This window comes from Mobula hypostoma, chromosome 5 (assembly GCF_963921235.1).
Source record: "Mobula hypostoma chromosome 5, sMobHyp1.1, whole genome shotgun sequence".
Lineage (NCBI taxonomy): Eukaryota > Metazoa > Chordata > Chondrichthyes > Myliobatiformes > Myliobatidae > Mobula > Mobula hypostoma.
Window position 1 is genome coordinate 3,173,884 of NC_086101.1, and position 19,905 is coordinate 3,193,788.

Here is a 19,905-nt window from a genome sequence, read left to right on the forward strand (position 1 = left end):
GTACAGAGGGAGAGTCGTGCTGTGGGAGGGGCAGGACTGAGGGAGAGTCGCGCTGCGGGAGGGGCAGGACTGAGGGAGAGTCGCGCTGCGGGAGGGGTGGTACAGAAGGAGAGTCGCGCTGTGGGAGGGGCAGGACTGAGGGAGAGTCGCGCTGCGGGAGGGGCAGGACTGAGGGAGAGTCGCGCTGCGGGAGGGGTGGTACAGAAGGAGAGTCGCGCTGTGGGAGGGGCAGGACTGAGGGAGAGTCGCGCTGTGGGAGGGGTGGTACAGAGGGAGAGTCGCGCTGTGGGAGGGGCAGGACTGAGGGAGAGTCGCGCTGTGGGAGGGGTGGTACAAAGGGAGAGTCGCGCTGTGGGAGGGGCAGGACTGAGGGAGAGTCGCGCTGTGGGAGGGGCAGGACTGAGGGAGAGTTGCGCTGTGGGAGGGGCAGGACTGAGGGAGAGTCGCGCCGTGGGAGGGGTGGTACAGAGGGAGTGCTGCACAGAGGGAGGGGTGTGAGATAGACAACAGGTGCAGGAGTAGGCCATTCAGCCCTTCAAGCCAGCACCGGCATTCACTGTGATCATGGCTGATCATCCACTATCAGTATCCAGTTCCTGCCTTCTCCCCATAACCTTTAAGAGCTCTATCCATCTCTTTCTTGAAAGCATCCAGAGACTTGGCCTGCACAGCCTTCTGGGGCAGAGCATTCCATATATCCACCACTCTCTGGGTGGAAAAAGTTTTCCCTCAATTCCATTCTAAATGGCCTACCCCTTATTCTTAAACTGTGGCCTCTGGTTCTGGACTCACCCATCAGCGAGAACATGCTTCCTGCCTGCAGCGTGTGCAATCCCTTAATAATCTTATATGTTTCAGTAAGATCCCCTCTCAGCCTTCTAAATTGCAAAGTATACAAGCCCAGTCGCTCCAATCTTTCAACATATGACAGTCCCGCCATCCCGGGAATTAACCTTGTGAACCTGTGCTGCACAACCTCAATAGCAAGAATGTCCTTCCTCAAATTTGGAGACCAAAACTGCACACAGTACTCCAGGTGTGGTCTCACCAGGGCCCTGTACAGCTGCAGAAGGACCTCTCTGCCCTTATATCTGAGGGAGATGTCGAGGGAGGGTGTAATGTCTCTACCACGGTTGGGCATCTGCTCATCTCCAGGCTCCCCTTGACGATAGTGACTCCCTCCTCTCTGTCTCCTGCAGTCGTGCTGAATGTCTTCAGCCGGGAGCCCCAGGCCAGCGCCAGGCTGGGTCAAGATGTACTGCTGGACTGCGGCTTCACCCTGGACCGGTCGATGGGATTCGCGGTGGAGTGGCGCTACCAGTTCGAGGGCTCCGGGCACGTGGTTTACGCCTACAACGGGCTGCAGGACCGGGTACACGTAGCGCAGGAGGGTGCGGAACTTCTGCTCGATCTTCTCCACAGCCGTGGGAACGCGTCACTGGTCTTGCGCAACGTGAGCCTACAGCAGGATGGCACGTACATCTGCACCGTGTATGCCCCCAACCTGCAGGCCCAGCAATCCGTCAGCCTCCACATCTTAGGTACGTCCACCCTTCAGCCCGTTAGTCACCGTCCTCGCCCCTCTGTCATCGTCCCATACCCCTGTGAGTGCAATGGTGATAGGCTATTCCATCGTTAGATGGTGTTAGGCTATTCCATCGTTCCGCTGTCTTAGACCTGAATGGCAATGTTCAGTCAGGACAGACAGGAGAGCTTGTCTGGTTGGTCATTATGGGTGGAACTGAGGAATAAGAATGGTTTGACCGCATTAATGGAATTGCATTGTAGGCCACCCAGTAGTGGGACTTAGAGGAACAAATTTATAGAGACTGCAGACTAGTTTTGGGGGGGGGGTGGAATGTTACAGACTCAGGGAGGGGTGTGGGGGCCAGAGTTGGGGGTGGGGAGTCACAGAGACAGGGAGGGGTGAAGGGGCCAGAGAGAGTCACAGAGATGGGGAGGGGTGAGGCAAAGCAGCATCGAGTTCATGGACCCTGTATAGATTACGGAAGAGGAGATGTTTGCTGTCTTGAGGCAAATTAGGGTGGATAAATGCCCAGGGCCTAACAAGGTGTTCCCTCAGACCCTGTGGGAGGCAACTGCCAAGATTGCAATGGGCCACAGCAGCTGTTTAGAATATCCTGAGCTACAGGAGAGGTGCCGGAGGATTGGGGGGTCGCTAATATTGTTCCACTGCTTAAGAAAGATATTGGAGTGAGTTCTAAAGAACCGGATGTGTAATTATTTGGATAGACGGGGACTGATTAGAGATAGTCAACGTGGCTTTGTGCTTGGTGAGTCGTGTCTAACCTATCTTAGAGTTTTTCGAGGAAGTTAACTGGAAAGTTGATGAAGGTAGGGCAGTGGCTGTTGGCTACACAGACCTTAGCAAAGCCTTTGACAAGGTCCCACTTGGGATGTTGGTCGAGGAGGTGAGGTAGTAAATTGGATTAGACATTTGCTTTATGGGAGAAGCAAGAGTAGTTATAGATGGTTGCCTCTCTGAGGGTGGGGGGGGGGGGTCCTGTGACTAGCGATGTTCCATCAGGATTGATGCTGGGTCTGTTGTTGTTTGTCATCTATTTCAATAATCTGGATGATAATGTGGTAAACTAGATCAGCAAATTTGTGGATGACACCAAGATTGGGGGCGTAGTGGACAGTGGGGAAGACTATAAGAGTTTGCAGCAGGATCTGGACCAAATGGAAAACTGGGTTGAAAAATGGCAGATGGAATTGAATGTAGAAAAGTGCGAGGTGTTGCACTTTACCAAGGTAAGTCTTACAGAGTGAGCGGTAGATCAAAAGGATATGGGAACACAAATCCATAATTCACTGAAAGTAGTGTCACAAGTTAGATAGGGTCGTAAAGAAAGCTTTTGACATGATGGCTTTCATAAATCAAAGTACTGAGTACAGGAGTTAGGACGTTATGTTGAAGTTGTATAAGATGTTGGTGAGGCCTAATTTGGAGTATTGTGTGCAGGTTTGGTTACACCTGCAGGAAAGATGTAAATAAGAGTGAAAGAGCACAGAAAAAAATTACAAGATGTTGCCGGGTCTGGATGACCTTTGTTATAGGGAAAGGTTGAACAGGGTCGGACTTTAGAACATGGAGATTGAAGGGAGATTTAATGGAGGTATACAAAATTATGAGGGGTATGGATAGGGTAAACGCAAGCAGGCTTTTCCTACTGAGGTTGGGTGAGACTATGACTAGAAGTCATGGGTTAAGGGCGAAAGGTGAAATATTTAAGGAGAACGCCAGGGGGAGGTTCTTCGCCTACAGGTTGGTGAGATTGTGGAACCAGCTGCTAGCGGAAGTGGATGTAGGTTTGATTTAATCATTTAAGAGAAGTTTGGAAAGGTACCTGGATGGGAGAGGTATGGAGGGCTGTGGTCCCAGTACAGGATGATGGGAGAACACACAGAGGAGCAGTTTGGCTCAGAGTAGGTGGGCGTAAGAGGCTATTTCTGTCCTGTTCCACGTTTTTCCTTGTCTCACTGCCCCTGCGTGTCCATGCAGAGCCACCGACACTGGTGCTGAGACCGGACCCACTGTACCTGTATCCGGACCAGCCACAGGACATCCTGTGCGAGGCGCTGGGCTACTACCCGCTGGACGTCAGCATGACCTGGACCCGCAGGGCCCCCGGGAACAGCAGCGCGGAGGAGCTGCCCAACAGCTGGCTGAACGGACACGACAAGAACAGCGATGGCACCTTCAACGTGACCAGCGTCATCTCGGTCCGCCCCGCCGCCGCCGATCACGGCAGCGTCTACACCTGCCACGTGCAGCACGTCTCCGTGAAGGGTGGGCTCAGGAAGAGCCTGACGCTGAAGGTGGCAGGTGAAGACCACAGCATGCTCCCTCCTCCCACTGCCGAGCCCCCTCCCACAGCGTGGCACCCTCTCCTCCCTGCCTTCCCCCGCCTCCCCTCAACCACTGTTCCTCTCTCAGAGCAGAAGCCCCCTTCCCCAGCCTCGGTGTCCCTCCCGCTGCGTGGGCCGCCTTTCATAGCGGCCCTTCCACAACATTAAACGCATTGAGGCTTGTCTTTTCCATTAATTTTAAATTTGTGAAATTCATAATAGAATGAAATATGTTCATTGTCACTGCATGGTACAAATTGTCGTGCACCAATACAGCGAAAATGAGTTTGCAACTCTCGTACTCAATGCTATAAAACAAATAAAATAAATAAACAATAAACAAAATCTAGTATCAGCCAGTACAAGCAACGTACAAAAGCTCAACTCAGATGCATGAATAGGATGGTTACTTTCTTAAATGCAATAACATAATGCCATTTAAACACCAGAGAAGGTTTCAGGCCTCCTTCGTGTTTATCCTGGAGGCAAAAAAAACCTAATCCAAAGTTTAGCTCATCCTTTTTTTTAAGATAAGGGGCCCAGAACTGCTCACAACGCTCTGTGAGGCTTTGCCAGTGCTTTATAAAGCCTCAGCATTACAACCTTGCTATTCTAGCCCTCCCAAAATGAATAATAACATTGCATTTGCCTTCCTCACCACTGACTCAGCCTGCAAGTTAATGTTCAGGGGATCCTGCACGAGGGCTCCCAAGTCCCTTTGCCTCGCCGTTTAGAAAATAGTCTGTCCTTTTATTCCTTCTACCAGAGTGCCTGGCCATACACTTCCCGGCATTCCCCCTGTCTCTTCTCAAGCTCTGTCTCTCTGCAGTGTCTCCCGTGCCCCACCCGCCCCTCCAGCGTCCCTCCTGTACCGCCACCCGTCCCGCAGCTCTCCCTCAAGACCCTATGGGTAGAGAGATGATCCTGCGTTCCCAGCCCTGTTTCCTGGTCCGACGGGAACACGTTCATCCGGTGCAGCCCAGCTGCTGTCTGTGCCGATGAGGGGTGGGTGAGTTGTCTCAATCTTCCTAATGTGTCCACAGGAGCGTCGGGACCCTCAGTGGAGGAGGCGGTGGGGATGCTGATCTGTGCCTTTGTCCTGTACGGAGCTCTAAAACTGCTGTACTGCCGTGTGTTCCCACAAGGTGAGCACCCGCTGCTGGGCTGTGGCGACCATCGGCTGGGCTGGGGATGGATCTGACAGGAGGGGGACGGGGAGAGCAGGAGCTGGTCCCTGTACAGACAGTCCGGCCTGTGTTCTTTTGGCCCCGAAACCCCTGCTCGTCTCTGTGACACCCTCCAGCCTCCAGACCACTCCCCGTCTCTGTAAAACCCCCACCCCTCCCCATCTCTGTGACTCTCTCTGGCCTCTTCACCCCTCCCTGTCTCTGTGACCCCCCCCCCAACTCCAGCCCCGACACCCCTCTCTGTCTCTGTGACACCCCCCCAACTCCGGCCCCCACAACCCTCCCTGTCTCTGTGACCCCCCCCAACTCCAGCCCCCACACCCCTCCCTGTCTCTGTGACTCCCCCAACACTGGCCCTCACACCCCTCCCTGTCTCTGTGACCCCCCCCAACTCCAGCCCCGACACCCCTCTCTGTCTCTGTGACACCCCCCCCAACTCTGGCCCCCACAACCCTCCCTGTCTCTGTGACCCACCCTACCAACTCCGGCCCCCACTCCCCTCCCTGTCTCTGTGATCCCCCCAACTCCGGCCCCCACACCTCTCCCTGTCTCTGTGACACCCCCAACTCCGGCCCCCACAACCCTCCCTGTCTCTGTGACCCCCTCCCAACTCTGGCCCTCACAACCCTCCCTGTATCTGTGACCCCTCCAACTCTGGCTCCCACACCCCTCCCTGTCTCCGTGACACCCCCCAACTCCGGCCCCCACACCTCTCTCTGTCTCTGTGACCCCCCAAGTCCGGCCCCCACACCCCTCCCTGTCTCTGTGACCCCCCCCAACTCCGGCCCCCACACCCCTCCCTGTCTCTGTGACCCCCCCCCAACTCTGGCCCCCACACCCCTCCCTGTCTCTGTCACCCCCCACTCAACGCTGGCCCCCACACCCCTCCCTATCTCTGTGACCCCCCCCAACACCGGCCCTCACACCCCTCCCTGTCTCTGTGACCCCCCCAACTCCAGCCCCCACACCCCTCCCTATCTCTGTGACACCCCCAACTCCGGCCCCCACATCCCTCCCTGTCTCTGTGACCCCCCACTCAACTCCGGCCCCCACACCCCTCCCTGTCTCTGTGACCCCCCCCAACTCCGGCCTCCACACCCCTCCCTGTCTCTGTGACACCCCCAACTCCGGCCCCCACACCCCTCCCTGTCTCTGTGACCCCCCCCAACTCTGGCCCCCACACCCCTCCCTGTCTCTGTGGCACCCCCAACTCCGGCCCCCACAACCCTCCCTGTCTCTGTGACCCCCTTCCTGACGTGAGTAGTTGGTGTGATGGTTGACAGTGCCGATGCCCGGGATCACTGCAGGGAGATGTGTGGGGTCAGGATAATCAGCTGTGTCTTGTCCGTCCCGCAGGCTCTGCGCTCAGCGTTGGCACTGAAGATGGAGAAAAGGTAACTTCAGAATCAGATTTCATATCACTGGCAAATCTCGTGAATATGTTTATACATGTATGTAAAAAATCAAATTAAATAAGTAGTGCAAATGGGAGCAGAAAGGAATAGTGAGGAAGTGTTCATGGGTTCGTTGTCCACTGAGAGATCTGATGGCAGAGGGGTTCCAGAAGCATTGAGTGTGTGTCTTCAGCCTCTACATCATCTCCTCGATGGTAGGAATGAAAAGTGGGCTTGTCCTGGGTGATGGGTGCTGCCGTTTGTTTTTGGCATCACCTTTTGAAGGTGTCCTCGGTGCTGGGTGGGGAGGCTCGTGTCCTTCTTGGAACTGGCTGAGTTCGTAACTCGTGTGCAGTGACACCTTCACATCAGACGGAGATACAACCAGTCAGAATGCTCTCCACGGTACATCTGTACGAATGAGCATCTCTGCAACAAACCCCTCCCCGTCTCTGTGATTCTCACCAGTCCCCAGTCCCCACACCCCTCCCCGTCTCTGTGATTCTCACCAGCCCCCAGTCCCCACACCCCTCCCCGTCTCCGCGATTCTCACCAGCCCCCAGTCCCCACACCCCTCCCTGTCTCTGTGATTCTCACCAGTCCCCAGTCCCCACACCCCTCCCCGTCTCTGTGATTCTCACCAGTCCCCAGTCCCCAGTCCCCACACCCCTCCCCGTCTCCGCGATTCTCACCAGTCCCCAGTCCCCAGTCCCCACACCCCTCCCCGTCTCCGCGATTCTCACCAGTCCCCAGTCCCCACACCCTTCCCCGTCTCTGTGATTCTCACCAGCCCCCAGTCCCCACACCCCATCCCCGTCTCTGCGATTCTCACCAGCCCCCAGTCCCCACAGCCCTCCCCGTCTCTGTGATTCTCACCAGCCCCCAGTCCCCACACCCCTCCCCGTCTCTGTGATTCTCACCAGCCCCCAGTCCCCACACCCCATCCCCGTCTCTGCGATTCTCACCAGCCCCCAGTCCCCACACCCCTCCCCATCTCTGCGATTCTCACCAGCCCCCAGTCCCCACACCCCATCCTCGTCTCTGCGATTCTCACCAGCCCCCAGTCCCCACACCCCATCCCCGTCTCTGCGATTCTCACCAGCCCCCAGTCCCCACACCCCATCCCCGTCTCTGCGATTCTCACCAGCCCCCAGTCCCCACACCCCATCCCCGTCTCTGCGATTCTCACCAGCCCCCAGTCCCCACACCCCATCCTCGTCTCTGCGATTCTCACCAGCCCCCAGTCCCCACACCCCATCCCCGTCTCTGCGATTCTCACCAGCCCCCAGTCCCCACACCCCATCCCCGTCTCTGCGATTCTCACCAGCCCCCAGTCCCCACACCCCTCCCCGTCTCTGTGATTCTCACGACCCCCCGTCCCGTCTCTGGGATCCCCTTCCTGATGTGAGCAGAAGGTGTGATGGTTTACAGTGTCTCTGGTGACAAACCAAGTCTCCTCAAGCACCGGTGAAGAAAAGCAGCTGTCATGAATCTGTGTGTTGCGTCAATATGCTTAGCCCAGGATAGATCGTGAGAGATGCCCCCCTCCCTGTATAAAGTAATCCGGCCGTTTACTGTCCGTACCTATCGGCATCTGAGGACTGCGGTTCATGCGGAGGAGGGGCAGTGCCCCTTCAACCTCTGCGGTCTCTGCTGGAGGAGGTGGGGAAGCAGTTCCAGCGTTTAGACCCAGCGATGTTGTAGACAGTAAGACGTAGGAGCAGAATTAGGCCATTCAGCCCATCGAGTCTGCTCACTGATCCCGGATCCCACACAACCACATTCACCGTAACCCTTGGTGCCCTGACCAATCAGGGCACTATCAAATTTCACTTTAAATTTACCCACAGCCATGTCCTCCACAGCGTGTGACAGAGCTTTCCACAGATTCTCCACTCTCTGGCTAAAAAATTCCTCCTAACCTCTATTTTAAAGGGTCGCCCCTCAATGTTGAGGCTGTGCCCTCTAGTTCTGGATACCCCCACCAGGGGAAACATCCTCTCCACATCCACCCTATCTCGTCCTTTCAACATTCGGTAGGTTTCAATGAGATCCCCACACATTCTTTTAAGTTCCAGTGAGTACAAGCCCAAAGCTGCCAAACACTCCCCATATGTTATGAGGACCAATATGTTATGTCAACTAATTTCCCCCGGGATCAATAAAGTCTGATTATGACTATGACTATGTTATGATTCCCTTAATGGTTTTTTTACCCTTGCAATTTCTTAAGTCTACCCACAAAGATTCAATATTCTCTGATCCTATGTCACCTCTTTCTAAATATGTAATTCCACACCACCACCTCTGCCTCCCTGCCTGTCCTTTCGATACAAGGTAAATCCTTTGATATTAAACTCCCAGCTATGGCCTTCTTTCAGCCACGAATCAGTGATGCTCAGAACGTCATACCGACCCATCTCTAATTGCACCACGAGTTCGTCCACCTTATTCCAAATGCTACACATATTTAAATACAACATCTTCAGTCCTGCATTCTGTGCCCTTCTGAATTTTACCTCTGTGGTACAATTTAACTCTTTGCTCTTTCTGCATTCATACCCAGTCAATGGCTTGTCCTTCCTTACATTCATGTTACACCCATCATCTGCTTGTAAACCTGTTGGCTCATCCTCAGCTCTATCATCCTGGTTCCTGTCCCCCTGCTGTATTAGTTTAAACCACTCCCAACAGCTCTAGTAAATCTGCCTGCAAGAATATTGGTGCCCCTCGGATTCATGTGCAACCTCTCCCTTTTGTACAGGTCCCACCTGCCCCAGAATGATCCAGAAATTTGAATTCCTGCCCCCTGCTCCAATTCCTCAGCCACATACTGTATTTATCTGCCACCTTATTCTATTCCTATCCTCACTGTCGTGTGGCACAGGCAGCAATCCTGAGATTACCACCCTTGAGGTTCTGCTTTTCAACTACCCTTCCTAACTCCCTGTATTCTGTATTCAGGACCTCCTCCCATTTTCTACTTGTGTTGTTGGTACCAACATGTACCACAGCTTCTGGCTGCTAACCCTCCCTTTCCAGAATATTGTGGACGTCTTCAGAAACATCGCAGTCCCTGGCAGCTGGGAAGCAAACTACCAACCATGTTTCTTTCTCGTGCCCACAGAAATGCCCATCTGTCCCCCTGACTATAGAGTCCCCTATTACTTCTGGCATTCTCTTCAGTTCCCTACCCTTCTGAGCCACAGGGCCAGACTCAGTGCCAGAGGCACAGCTGCTGTTGCTTCCCCAGGTAGGTCATCCCCCAAACAATACTCAAAATGAAGTACTTATTGTTGGGGGGGATGGCCACAGGGGTGCTTTCCACTGTCTGATGTTCTCCCTTCCCTCTCCTGACAGTCACCCATTTATCTGTCTCCTGTAGCCTTGGGGTGACTACTTCCCTATAGCTCCTGACTATCACCGCTTCACTTTCCCTAACAAGCCAAAGGCCATCGAGCTGCAGCTCCAGTTCCCTCACACGGTCTCTAAGGAGCTGCACCTCGATGTACCTGGTGTGGATGAGACCATCAGGGAGGCTGTTAATCTCCTGGAAATCCCACACCTGACACCCAGAACAGAGCTCTGGCCCTGTAGACATACCCCCTATTCTCTCAAGTGTTAGATAAGAAAAAGAAATAAATAGAATTATCTACTTGCCGCACTTCCACCTGTTGAGCTAAAGCCCGTGAGCCAAAGCCTTACCACTCTGACGCAGACCACTCCTATGATGACCGGTCCTACGCTGACCACCTCAAATGAGGGAAAGGGGTTTGCAGGGAGGGTAGGGTTTTCTCGGGGAGGGAGGAAGTTTGTATTTGTGAGTTTGAATCTGTTTACATGCTGTTCATCTCTTTCCAGGAGAAGAGTCAGTAACCTGTGAAGTTCTGCTGAGGCCGGGGGTACGTACAGATGGGTGTGTATTGGGGGTGGGGGTGAGATGGGAACCTCCCGGTTCCTGTAGAGACTGTCCGCAGTAAACCATCCTATCAGCTCCATCCTACTATTGGCCATCAGTGCACCAGCTGATCAGCTCTGCCCTACCTTTCCCCACCAATAAGACCATAAGAGCATAAGAAATAGGAGCGGGATGAGCCATCTGGCCCATCGAGCCTGCTCCACTGTTCAATAAGATCGTGGCTGATCTGACCATGGACTCATCTCCACCTACCTGCCTTTTCCCCATAACCCTTAATACCCCTACTATGCAAAAATCCATCCAACCTTGTCTTAAATATATTTACTGAGATAGCCTCCACTGCTTTGTTGGGCAGAGAATTCCACAGATTCACCACTCTCTGGGAAAAGCAGTTCCTCCTCATCTCTGTCCTAAATTTACTCCCCTGAATCTTGAGGCTATGTCTCCTAGTCCTAGCAACCTGGAAACCATGGATGCTGCCCGACCTGCTGAGTTCCTCCAGCGTGTTGTGAGTGTTGCTTTGACCCCAGCATCTGCAGAGTATTTTGTGTCTCCTAGTCCTGGTCTTCTATGTCTTACCCACCAGTGGAAACAATTTTCCAGCCTCTATCTTATCTATCCCTTTCATAATTTTATATGTTTCTAATAGATCTCCTCTCCTCCTTCTGAATTCCCATGAGTACAATCCAGGCAACTCAATCTCTCCTCACAGTCTAACCCCTTCATCTCTGGAATCAACCTGGTGAACCTCCTCTGCACTGCCCCCAAAGCCAGTATATCCTTCCTCAAGTAAGGAGACCAGAACTGCACACAGTACTCCAGATGCGGCCTCACCAGTACCCTGTACAGTTGCAGCATGACCTCCCTGCTCTTAAATTCAATCCCTCTATCAATGAGGCCAACATTCCATTTGCCTTCTTGATAGCCTGCTGCACCTGCAAACCAACCTTTTGTGATTCATGCACGAGCACTCCCAAGTCCCTCTGCACAGCAGCATCCTGCAATTTTTTACTGTCTAAATAATAATCTGCTCTTTTATTTTTCCTTCCAAAGTGGATGACCTTGCATTTAGCAATGTTGTACTGCATCTACCAGACCCTTGCCCACTCACATAACCTATCTATATCTCTCTGCAGACTCTAAATCTTCTGCAAAATTTGCTTTCGCACTCAATTTAGTGTCATCAGCAAACTTAGATACACTACACTCGGTCCCCTCTTCCAGATCGTTAATGTATATCGTGAACAGTTGCAGGCCCAGCACTGACCCCTGCAGCACACCGCTCACCACTGACTGCCAACCAGAGTAACACCCACGTATCCCAACTCTCTGCTTTCTATTAGTTAACCAATCCTCTATCCATGCTAAGATATCAGCCCGAACTCTATGCATCCTTATCTTATGGATAAGTCTTTTATGTGGCATCTTATTGAACACCTTCTGGAAATCCAAGTAAATAACGTCCATCTGTTCCTCTCTATCCATTGCGCTCGTTATATCCTCAAAGAATTCCAGCCAGTTTGTCAATCAGGACCTGCCTTTGCTGAATCCATGCTACATCTACCTGATGGATCTATTTCTTTCCAGATGCCTTGCTATTTCATATTTAATGATAGGTTCAAGCATTTTCCCAACTACAGATGTTAAACTAACTGGCCTACATTACCTGCCTTTTGCCTACATCCTTTTTCTGAAAAGTGGCGTCACGTTCACCATCTTCCAGTCTGCCGGGACCTGCCCAGAGTCCAGAGAATTATCACCAAAGCCTCAGCCTAACCTCTGCCATTTCTTTCAGTACCCTGGGATGCAATCCATCAGAACTAAAAGACTTATCTATCTTTAGGCCCACAAGTTTGCTCAGCTCTACCTCTTTAGTGACAGCTATTGTATCGAGGTCCTCATCGCATCCATATTATCTCCCTTCGGCATGTTAGATGTGCCCTCCACTGTGAAGACTGACACAAAATAGTCATTCAAAGCCTCGGCCATTTCCTCATTACCCAATATCAACTCCCCCTTCTCGTCCTCCAAGGGGCCTACTTTGGCTACCCTTTTCTGCTTTATATAATTATAAAAGCTTTCACTGTTCATTTTTATGTTTTGTGTTAGTTTATTTTCATAATCTGTCTTCCCTTTCCTATTGGTTCTTTGGTACTTTTTAGTTTCCCCAATCTTCCAGTTTCCCACTACTCTTGGCGACTTTGTATGCACGAGCTTTTAGTTTGATACCTCCTTTTATTTCCTTCATTATCCATGACTGGCTCTCCCCACCCTTACTGTCCTTGCTTTTAACTGGGATATACTTTTGCTAAGCACCATGAAAAATCTCTTTGAAAGTCTTCCACTGTTCCTCAACCGTCCCACCATATAGCCTGTGTTCCCAGTTTACCCTAACCAACTCTTCCCCCATCCCATTGTAGTCTTCCTTGTTTATGTATATGGAGGAATTTAAGGTGCGGGGTTATATGGGAGCCAGGGTTTAAGGGTCGGCACAACATTGTGGGCCGAAGGGCCTGTACTGTGCTGTACTATTCTATGTTCTATGTTTTAGGCAGCCTATCGGTTCTGCCCTACAACTGGCCATCAATAAATCAGCCTATCAGCTCCATCCTACCATTGGCCAACCTCAAAACTGGCCTATCACCTCTGCCCAACAATTGATCATCAGTAAATCAGCCCATCAGCTGTAGCCTACCATTGGCATCACCTCCCGTAGATGTACCTTACCCCTGGCCCCGGCAGAGCCCAGTCCAGTCGGTAGTTGAACTTATCAGAGGCCAAGGAGGCACAGGCGTGGATATAGTTGCTGAGAGATATTCCCCCAGTCAGGGCTTGACCCCACACTTGGTTCAATGGGGGGAGTGAGGAGCTGCCCTCAGAGGAAGGGCAGTATGTGAAAGTCTCTCTGCCCAGTAACTCACTACATATTCCTGGTTGGGAAGGACCAGGTTTTGGTCTGTTGGGGATGAGGTGTTGAGTGTGATCGTTGGGGGAAGGGAGGTACGTCCACATACCATAAGACATTCTGCCCATTGGGTTTGCTGCACCATTCCATCATGGCCGACTTGTATTCCCTCTCTCAGCCCCATTCCTATGCCTTCTCCCTGTAACCCTGGATGCCCTGACTGTCAACCTCCGCTGCAAATGAACCCAAGTGACTTGGCCTCCACAGTTGTCTGTGGCAATGAATTCAACAGGTTCGCCACCTTCTGGCTAAAAAGAAAAATTCTCCTCATCTCTGTCCTAAATGGACATCTCTCAAAGCTGAGGCCATGTCCTCTGGTCCTACACTCCCCCCACGATTGGAAACATCTCCTCCATGTCCAATCTAACTGGGCCTTTCAATATTCGGTAGGGACCTGTCTCATTGTATTTTAAATGTTATTAATGTACTTAGCTCAAACACCTCCACGAGCCCCTCAGATTACTATTAAATCTCTCCCCTTTCAGCTTAAACCTGTGCCCTCTGGTTCTTGACTCCCCAATCCTTGGGAAAAGATTGAGTGTGTTCACCTGATCATCTCTCATTCCCCTAAGCCTCCTAAATGGGGAGCATTAGATTAAAACCCTGGAGGAGGACTGGATTGGCTGTGTAAACAGCCAGCATCCTAGCACAGACTCAGCAAACGATCTGAAAATGTGGGTGTCGAGGCCATGAGGGTGGTCTCTGCTCCAGACCAGACCCCACCAGGGGTGGCCCCAATACTTTGCCCACCACCCCCCCCATCTCACCCAGAGGGACACCCGATAGGCAAGGGGGGAGTCAGAATGAGGAATGGAGAAAGAGATTGATGAGGATAAATCACCAGAAGTTTGAGAAATCCATGTTTATGCCATTAGGTTGGAGGCTGCCCAGACACAATACGAGGTGTGGCCTCGTTGTGGCAGTAGAGGAGGCCGTGGATAGACATGGTCCGAATGGGAAGTCCAATTGAAATGGCGGGCCGTCAGGAAATCACGCCTGTACTGGCAGACGGAATGAGGGTGCTGACTGAAGTCACTTGCTTTGTAGCTTTGCCGCGGTTATCCGTTCCCTGCCTCTTTCACTCACTGTAGTCTTTCACCGCATTCCCTGTCCTCTGTTGGTGTCCAGTAACAGGAGTTGTCTGTTCCAGGTCACCCCCGGACTGCATGGCATGTACAGGAGGAAGAGAGAGGACCTTATTCTGTTTTATAATGCGTGTCTTCATGGATTCGGCTAAGGCCCCTGTTAACTGCGGACTGTTAATAAATGTGTGTGTTTTTACGGATTCGGCCAAGAACCATGTTAACTGCAGACTGTTAGTAAACGTGTGTGTTTCATGGTGTATGTGTTACCTGTCATTGCGGTAAGCGCGGACTGTTTGCAAGATGTATATAATTTACTGTACGGTGCACTAAGCATAGTTTTCTAAATTGTTACGGAATAAAATGCTCTACCTCCACGCCTGTCTGGACTTGGAATTTGTTGGTGTATCATAAACACGGGAGATTGTGCAGACACTGGAAATACAGAGCAACGAACTCTGACTCTGGATCAGAACCAGAACCAGGTTTAATATCACTGATGTACATTGTGAAATTTGATGCTTTGTGGCAGTGGTACATTGCAAAATGTAGTAAAATAAACCATAAATGACAATAAGTAAATACCTGTAATTTATAGTTCATATCGGGACCGGTACATTTTGGCCAAATTAGCTGAAGTGGTTTCATTTTCACTCCCAACCATTTCTGGCATCTCCAAGCCTGAATGCTTGAAACCACAGTGAACAAAATGGTTCTAAATTGTCTTGCTGCTTATTTCTCATCGACTCTCAGTGAAAAATCTCTGCTTTTTGATCACAAACGCACAACTGACGTTGTTTAAAAACTTTGCTCTAAGCACGGTGTAGTGACTAATGGCCACACAAGTGCATGCATCTTATGCTCTTTTTAGAACTTGTTCTGCAGGTCTCCTGCCCTAGTTAAGTGGCAAAGTATCCCAAATAAAGGAAGCTATTTTCTCGATTTGTTTTTGTTCTTTAAGAGTTACTCCAAATCAGGCTGTCCTGATTAACCAATGGCCCAATTGCAAAGAGAGAGCAAAAATAGTGGGGTAGTGTTTATGGGTTCAATGTTAATTCAGAAATCTGATGGCAGAGGAGAAGAAGCTGTTCCTGAATCATTGAGTGTGTGTCTTCAGACTCCTCTATGGTAGCAATGAGGAGAGAGCGTGTCCGGGGTATTGCGGCCCCTTAATAATGGATGCTGCTTTCTGAGGCATCTCTTGAAGATGCCTTCGATGCCGGTGAGGCCAGTCCCCATGATGGAGCTGGCTGAGTTTGCAACTTTCTGCTACTTTTTCCAAATTTGTCCAGTGGTCCCTCCATGCTCCATGCCAGACAGTCATGCACCTCATTAAAATGTCTCCTCAAATCTCAAATTCCTAATGAAATATACCCACTGCTGTGCCTTTTTTGTAAATGCATCAATGTGTTGGGCCCAGGATAGTTCCTCGGAGATGTTGACACCCAGGAAGTTGAAACATAGAAACATAGAAAATAGGTGCAGGAGTAGGCCATTCGGCCCTTCGAGCCTGCACCGCCATTTATTATGATCATGGCTGATCATCCAACTTAGAACCCCACCCCAGCCTTCCCTCCACACCCCCTGACCCACGTAGCCACAAGGGCCATATCTAACTCCCTCTTAAATATAGCCAATGAACTGGCCTCAACTGTTTCCTGTGGCAGAGAATTCCACAGATTCACCACTCTCTGTGTGAAGAAGTTTCTCCTCATCTCGGTCCTAAAAGGCTTCCCCTTTATCCTCAAACTGTGACCCCTTGTTCTGGACTTCCCCAACATCGGGAACAATCTTCCTGCATCTAGCCTGTCCAATCCCTTTAGGATCTTATACGTTTCAATCAGATCCCCCCTCAATCTTCTAAATTCCAACGAGTACAAGCCCAGTTCATCCAGTCTTTCTTCATACGAAAGTCCTGCCATCCCAGGAATCAATCTGGTGAACCTTCTTTGTACTCCCTCTATGGCAAGGATGTCTTTCCTCAGATTAGGGGACCAAAACTGCACACAATACTCCAGGTGTGGTCTCACCAAGGCCTTGTACAACTGCAGTAGTACCTCCCTGCTCCTGTACTCGAATGCTCTCGCTATAAATGCCAGCATACCATTCACCTTTTTCACTGCCTGCTGTACCTGCATGCCCACTTTCAATGACTGGTGTATAATGACACCCAGGTCTCGTTGCACCTCCCCTTTTCCTAATCGGCCACCATTCAGATAATAATCTGTTTTCCTATTTTTGCCACCAAAGTGGATAACCTCACACTTATCCACATTAAATTGCATCTGCCATGAGTTTGCCCACTCACCCAACCTATCCAAGTCACCCTGCATCCTCTTAGCATCCTCCTCACAGCTAACACTGCCACCCAGCTTCGTGTCATCCGCAAACTTGGAGATGCTGCATTTAATTCCCTCATCCAAGTCATTAATATATATTGTAAACAACTGGGGTCCCAGCACTGAGCCTTGCGGTACCCCACTAGTCACCGCCTGCCATTCTGAAAAGGTCCCGTTTATTCCCACTCTTTGCTTCCTGTCTGCTAACCAATTCTCTATCCACATCAATACCTTACCCCTAATACCGTGTGCTTTAAGTTTGCACACTAATCTCCTGTGTGGGACCTTGTCAAAAGCCTTTTGAAAATCCAAATATACCACATCCACTGGTTCTCCCCTATCCACTCTACTAGTTACATCCTCAAAAAATTCTATGAGATTCGTCAGACATGATTTTCCTTTCACAAATCCATGCTGACTTTGTCCGATCATTTCACCGCTTTCCAAATGTGCTGTTATCACATCCTTGATAACTGACTCCAGCAGTTTCCCCACCACCGACGTTAGGCTAACCGGTCTATAATTCCCCGGTTTCTCTCTCCCTCCTTTTTTAAAAAGTGGGGTTACATTAGCCACCCTCCAATCCTCAGGAACTAGTCCAGAATCTAACGAGTTTTGAAAAATTATCACTAATGCATCCACTATTTCTTGGGCTACTTCCTTTCCCCCTTTCCACTTCTGATCTCTCGATGAGAACTGGTGCGTGTTCCCTCAATTTGCCTTCTTGAAATCCACAATCAATTCCTTGGTCTTCCTGACGTTGAGTGCAAGATTGCTCTTGGAATACTATCCAACCAGCTGATCTGTCTTGCTTCTGTACACCTCCTTGTCACCATCTGAAATTCTCCCAATAATATTTGTGTCATCTGTAAATTTATAGATGGCATTTGAGCTGTGCTTAGCCACAGAGTCGTGGGTGTAGAGAGAGTAGAGCAGTGGGCTAAGCACACAGCCCTAAGGTGTAGTAGTGTTGCTTGTCAATGAGATGCAATGTTATTTCTGATCAGCACTGAATGGGGTCTCCTAGTGAGGAGACCAAGGATCCTATTGCAGAAGGAGGTACAGGTTTTGGAGCTTGTTGATTAGAACTGAGGTTATGACTGTGTTGAACACTGAGCTGTAATCAATAAACAGCAGTCTGACATAGGTATTGCCATTGTCCAGCTGATCTAAGGCTGAGTGAAGATCCACTGTGGACCTCTTGTGGTAATCGGCAAATTGCAGCGGGTCCCAGTCCTTGCTCAGGCAGCTTGATTCTGGCCATGACCAAACTCTCAAAGTTCTTCATCACAGTAGATGTGAACGCCAGAGTAAAGGGAGACAGAGTAGGAAGGCTTTGGCTCAACAGGGCTTCAGCGATAAAGAGTCGAGGCCAGGTAGGTTATCTGTGTAGAACACAGACAGAAGGTATGTGTGTGGGACTGGTTTTCTGTGCTCGGTGTCAGATGTGGGAGGTCCTGGAGACTCCCAGCCTCCCAGATGGCCACAAGGTAAGTTGATGGAGAAGATCCTGAGAGGCAGGATTTATGAACATTTGGAGAGGTATAATATGATTAGGAATAGTCAGCATGGCTTTTGACAAAGGTTTATTGGAGTTTTTCGAGGAGGTTACCAGGAAAGTGGATGAAGGGAAGGCGGTGGATATTGTCTACATGGACTTCAGTAAGGCCTTTGACAAGGTCCCGCATGGGAGGTTAGTTAAGAAAATTCAGTCGCTAGGTATACATGGAGAGGTGGTAAATTGGATTAGACATTGGCTCGATGGAAGAAGCCAGAGAATTCATACGAAAATGACACCAGAATTGTAGGCCGTATCTTGGGTAATGATGAGTTTGAGTACAGAGAGGAAATTAAGAACCTGGTGGCATGGTGCGAAGACAATAACCTATCCCTCAACATCAGCAAGACGAAGGAATTGGTTGTTGACTTCAGAAGGAGTAGCGGACCGCACGACCCCATTTACATTGGTGGTGTGCAAGTGGAACAGGTCAAAAGCTTTAAGTTCCTCGGGGTCAATATCACAAATGAACTGACTTGGTCCAACCAAGCAGAGTCCACTGCCAAGAAGGCCCACCAGCGCCTTTACTTCCTGAGAAAACTAAAGAAATTTGGCCTGTCCCCTAAAACCGTCACTAATTTTTATAGATGCACCGTAGAAAGCATTCTCCTAGGGTGCACCACAACCTGGTATGGAAGTTGTCCTGTCCAAGACCGGAAGAAGCTACAGAAGATCGTGAACACAGCCCAGCACATCACACAAACCAATCTTCCGTCCTTGGACTCACTTTACACCGCACGCTGTCGGAGCAGTGCTGCCAGGATAATCAAGGACACGACCCACCCAGCCAACACACTTTTCATCCCTCTTCCCTCCGGGAGAAGGTTCAGGAGCTTGAAGACTCGTACGGCCAGATTTGGGAACAGCTTCCTTCCAACGGTGATAAGACTGCTGAACGGATCCTGACCCGGATCTGGGCCATACCCTCTAATTATCCGGACCTGCCTCTCAGTTTTTTTGCACTACCTTACTTTCCCTTTTCTATTTATGATTTATAATTTAAATTTTTAATATTTACTATCGATTTGTACTCCAGGGAGCAGGAAGCACAGAATCAAATATCGCTATGATGATTGTACGTTCTAGTATCAATTGTTCGGGGACAATAAAGTATAAAGTATAAAGATCTAAAAGATTATAAGGCTAGCAGGAAGGAGCTTAAGAAGGAAATTAGGAGAGCCAGAAGGGGCCATGAGAAGGCCTTGGCAGACAGGATTAAGGAAAACCCCAAGGCATTCTACAAGTATGTGAAGAGCAAGAGGATAAGATGTGAGAGAATAGGACCAATCAAGTGTGACAGTGGAAAAGTGTGTATGGAACCGGAGGAAATAGCAGAGGTACTTAATGAATACTTCACTTCAGTATTCACTATGGAAAAGGATCTTGGCGATTTTAGGGATGACTTACAGAGGCCTGAAAAGCTTGAGCATGTAGAAATTAAGAAAGAGGATGTGCTGGAGCTTTCGGAAAGCATCAAGTTGGATAAGTCACCGGGACCGGATGAGATGTACCCCAGGCTACTGTGGGAGGCGAGGGAGGAGATTGCTGAGCCTCTGGCGATGATCTTTGCATCATCAATGGGGACAGG

The 19,905-nt window shown here is 50.3% G+C and overlaps 1 protein-coding gene across 1 annotated transcript in view; it reads left to right on the forward strand.

Annotated features, from left to right (window-relative positions):
- LOC134346496 (tapasin-like) overlaps window positions 1-14,820 on the forward strand; it is a 35,643-nt gene extending 20,823 nt beyond the window's left edge. The window contains exons 4-9 of the mRNA XM_063047875.1: window positions 1,200-1,541; window positions 3,527-3,850; window positions 4,917-5,018; window positions 6,417-6,454; window positions 10,316-10,356; window positions 14,489-14,820. Coding sequence (XP_062903945.1) covers window positions 1,200-1,541; window positions 3,527-3,850; window positions 4,917-5,018; window positions 6,417-6,454; window positions 10,316-10,330 — 821 coding nt within the window. The 3' untranslated portion in view covers window positions 10,331-10,356; window positions 14,489-14,820. The remainder of the gene's footprint in view (window positions 1-1,199; window positions 1,542-3,526; window positions 3,851-4,916; window positions 5,019-6,416; window positions 6,455-10,315; window positions 10,357-14,488) is intronic.
- Window positions 14,821-19,905: the final 5,085 nt, after the last annotated feature.